We start from the raw sequence: 3749 nt of genomic DNA, 5'->3' as shown, positions 1-3749 counted from the left end.
TTCATGACCTTGAGGTATATACAGTTAAAGCTCTTGGTCTGACGGGAGAGAGTGCAATACTAAATTGCAATTTTTTTTTCATTATATATTGAAGTCATTTCCTCTAAAGGTGAACTTGACAGCACACATATGCAACTTGTGCTTATTTAAAGCCCACTTTCATTGTTCCGCTTTAATGTCTTAAAATCAATATCAATGTAATCAATCTTCTTGAGCTCCTTTAAAGAACAGAAAGGAGTATTTTAGATAGATCTATGAGACCACACAATAGCTAGTTGATGCGTGGACTTAATGATTGCTAAAGGCTTCTTGGAATAAAAAGTATTTTATTCAAACATTATTTGTTACAGCAATTAAGACATGTCAACTATAGACTATACACTAGATCTATCTAAAAAGTAGTACAAAATATCAATTAGTAATAAAATCTTTAAGTTCTTCATATGATTCGATACTATTGTTGTCTGCATCATTGGAGCTAATTGTGACATCATAATTATCTTGTTCGTTCAATGTAGCTGGATCGAGACTTGTGTATACTTTTGAATCACTTGCACCTTCTCCTGGTACATTATTCAGCTCTTGCATGGCTGTTTCTGTTTCATGTTTAATACTAGCATAAGTAGGATCTGTGAGATCTACTTCAGTATATCTGGTATGCTGAAGCTTTGAATACGAAATAGGATCATTCTTTTCATGTCTCAGTTCAGTGTATTCTTCAACGTCATCATTAATTGAATTTGCATTATTATTTCTGTAGAGTTCATTAGCAATCAGTTCAGTAGAGCTGCGATCACGGAAACCATTGGCCTGTTTCCTTTTACCACACTTGTAACTAATAATCCCAGTAACAATACAGAGTGTAGTAAAGACTAAGGCAAGAACAGCTAATGCACTAGCACCAATGATAGTGTATGTGTTACCAATTGCTTGACTGAACAAACTATTAGTTGATTCAACAGTTATACATACTGTAGTAACAGCAGTTGGCATATACACAGTAGTTGGTTCAACAGTCACATATACAGTGCTAACAAAGAGCAATGTACTAGTAGTAGTTTCTAATGGAGTTGGAGATATGGGTGGCATAGATGAGGTTATATGTGGTGTATCAAATAGCATGAAAGTTAATGCAGAAGGAGATATAGAGACAAGAGGACCTTCTTCATCAAAAGGAAGCAATAGTGCAGTAACATTAACTGGTTCATCATTTGTTAAGTTCAGCTCAGTCGCAAGTTTAGTAATATCATATGAGACAGTATAACTACTAATACTGTAATTAAACTGTAGGATACTAGTGAGAGATTGTCCTAAAATAAAATATGATGCATGCACATGTCAAAGGAATATACCTTGTAGATTCTTTATTTGTAGAAATAAGTTAGCAATGTTATCAGGTTTTAGTGTGCCATTTGAGAAAGTTATCCCAACACTTACCTCTCCCTCTCTCATTGTGACACTACTGAGCCCAATTGTTAAATCTAAACATGGATAATTTATTGTATCGCTTCATCTATCACTTACAATCATCATCTCTTATCACAACTGTTGTTTCATTAGCAATATGACAGTATGAATCACTTGGTAACACTGTAAACATTACTGTATTATATTCAATATCTTCACTATAATCATCATCAGGTATTGATATCAACACTGATACAATAGTTTCTCCAGGAGCAAATACCACTGTTTCATTGAAACCTGTAAACAAACAATAATGATATGCAAATCAGTTATTGATTACCATTATTTGATGAAACAATAACTGCAGCTTTTCTATATAAACTATCTCTTTGTATGTAAATTGTAACTATGCCACCTTCAGTAGCATAATAAACATCTGAACTAAATGTTATACAAGGAAAGTCCAGCAATGTTCCAGTTAAATATCCATATCCACCGCTTTGTGAAAATCCATAAGCACTGACATATATTGTTCCATTAGGATGACTGTGACTGATAGTATAAGAACCACTGGCTGTAGTATTGTATCCATATCCAGTGATAACTCCATTAGTATCTCTGATTGGTGTCCAGTTTAATGTGGTAAGACTGCCATTAATGATTACAGTACCATTGTAATAAGAATCAGCAGGTACTGCTATACTATAAAAATTATCTGGCACATCAGGTAGTGTAGTGAATGTAACAGAGTGAGGATACTGACTGATGGGTGGAACTGTCATTAATAAAGGATCACCATCACCAACACCACCTGGGTAAAGGGCACTGAAAGCTAGTTCAGAAACATAGCAGGGTTGACTACAAATTAAATTACAAAAATCAGCATAATTTGTATCATATTCAAAGACTGATCCAGGAGACATTAATGTGGCATTAATAGAAGAAGTATTACAAGTAATAGCAACAGTTGTATTTTCTTCTGATGCTATTATTTTAAACTTTTGGCCATTTATACGACTATAAAGTGGAGTAAGTAGATAATTTATTCCCCAATTTATAGTAGGCAATACTTGTGTACTGATACTATCACAAGCTGGATGACCTGATGGAACTTGAACACATTCATGTCCTGATACAACAGTCAGTGGATAATTAGAGACAATCTTTGTTCCACTGAGATCAACATTAGATGCACCTATCAATAAAGTCTGCAATGAATGAAGTGTGATGGTATGACTTGATCCAGCAGTAACATTGATAGTAGAACTGGTAGATGATTGAGGATTATCAGGTAATTGTACATCATGAGTAGGAGTGATAGTCACTGTAGTATTGTCCCTACAGCCAACAAGAAGTACTTGACTATGATATGAAAGAATATCTCTTGAAGATACACCATAATAAACATATTCTTGTACTGGTTGTTCAATGCACGGAAGAGCAAGATATGCTGAAGGAGCTGAAGAACCAGTGGCAGTAGCCAATACCACAGAGATAGGTTTATCAGGAGGTGATGTAACAAGGAGACCAAGTTGACGATAATCATAGGTAGTCTCACGAACCTGTAGAGTCGATGGTAAAGTCACAATAGCAGGAGTATCTCTTGTAGTAGTTCCATTGTGAATGGATCCATTAATAAGAGATGAGATACTGAACTGAACCTGGGATACACTTTCTGTTAGTATTATCATTGTATTATCTTGGTAATAATATCTGGGATAAGCAACCTTGAATTCACTTGCTTTACTACTAAACTCATTTGGTTTACCTACAATAGACATTTTGAGTCATTTATTTAACCTACATAGAACAGTTTACCTCTTCCAATCAGTAACAGTGCTATTATGTAGAGGACAGAGAGACTACCAGCAGTAACAGCTACCATTGTGGATGCTATATGTGGGAGTTAAGATGCCAGTTTGTATTATCAGGTGTTTATTTATTCATTGCTATCACATGATGCATTTCATCCCTTATATGTACATGTTAGTATACAGTATGCACTTGCACTAAAAATTCAAACTTGATTCTTAAGTATTTGTATTCAGATTATGTGTTCAATTTTTATAGACAACTAAACTTCACAGCTAACAAAAATTAATAGAACTCTTTCAATTCTTCATATGATGATGCATGCAGACCAGTAATGGTATCGGTGTTACTGACCAACTGAGTAGAAGAAACATCAGTTGGTTCAACAGTTACATATACAGTAGTGATAGTAGTAGGATGAATGGTTCTAATAACTGTCTCTGAGAGGATTGGAGATGTTGTTAATCCTGCATATGGAGGTGTAAAATGCTTGAGCTGGGGTATGGTGAGATTGCACTAGATTGAGCAAA

At 34.8% G+C, this 3749-nt stretch overlaps 1 protein-coding gene across 1 annotated transcript in view; it reads right to left on the bottom strand.

The window, feature by feature from the left end:
• Positions 1–315: 315 nt before the first annotated feature.
• The window catches only part of LOC109587694 (uncharacterized), a 10315-nt gene continuing 6881 nt past the window's right edge, over positions 316–3749 (bottom strand). The window contains exons 3-6 of the mRNA XM_020003915.1: positions 1748–3043; positions 1525–1704; positions 1353–1481; positions 316–1310 (exon numbers count right to left, since the gene is read on the bottom strand). Of these exons, the coding sequence (XP_019859474.1) occupies positions 412–1310; positions 1353–1481; positions 1525–1704; positions 1748–3043 (2504 nt within the window). The 3' untranslated portion in view covers positions 316–411. The remainder of the gene's footprint in view (positions 1311–1352; positions 1482–1524; positions 1705–1747; positions 3044–3749) is intronic.

This window comes from Amphimedon queenslandica, unplaced genomic scaffold (genome assembly GCF_000090795.2).
Source record: "Amphimedon queenslandica unplaced genomic scaffold, v1.1 AMPQUscaffold_12478, whole genome shotgun sequence".
In the NCBI taxonomy this organism is placed as follows: Eukaryota; Metazoa; Porifera; class Demospongiae; order Haplosclerida; family Niphatidae; genus Amphimedon; species Amphimedon queenslandica.
Note: the sequence above shows the minus strand (reverse complement) of the source record. Positions and strands in the feature narration are given on the sequence as shown.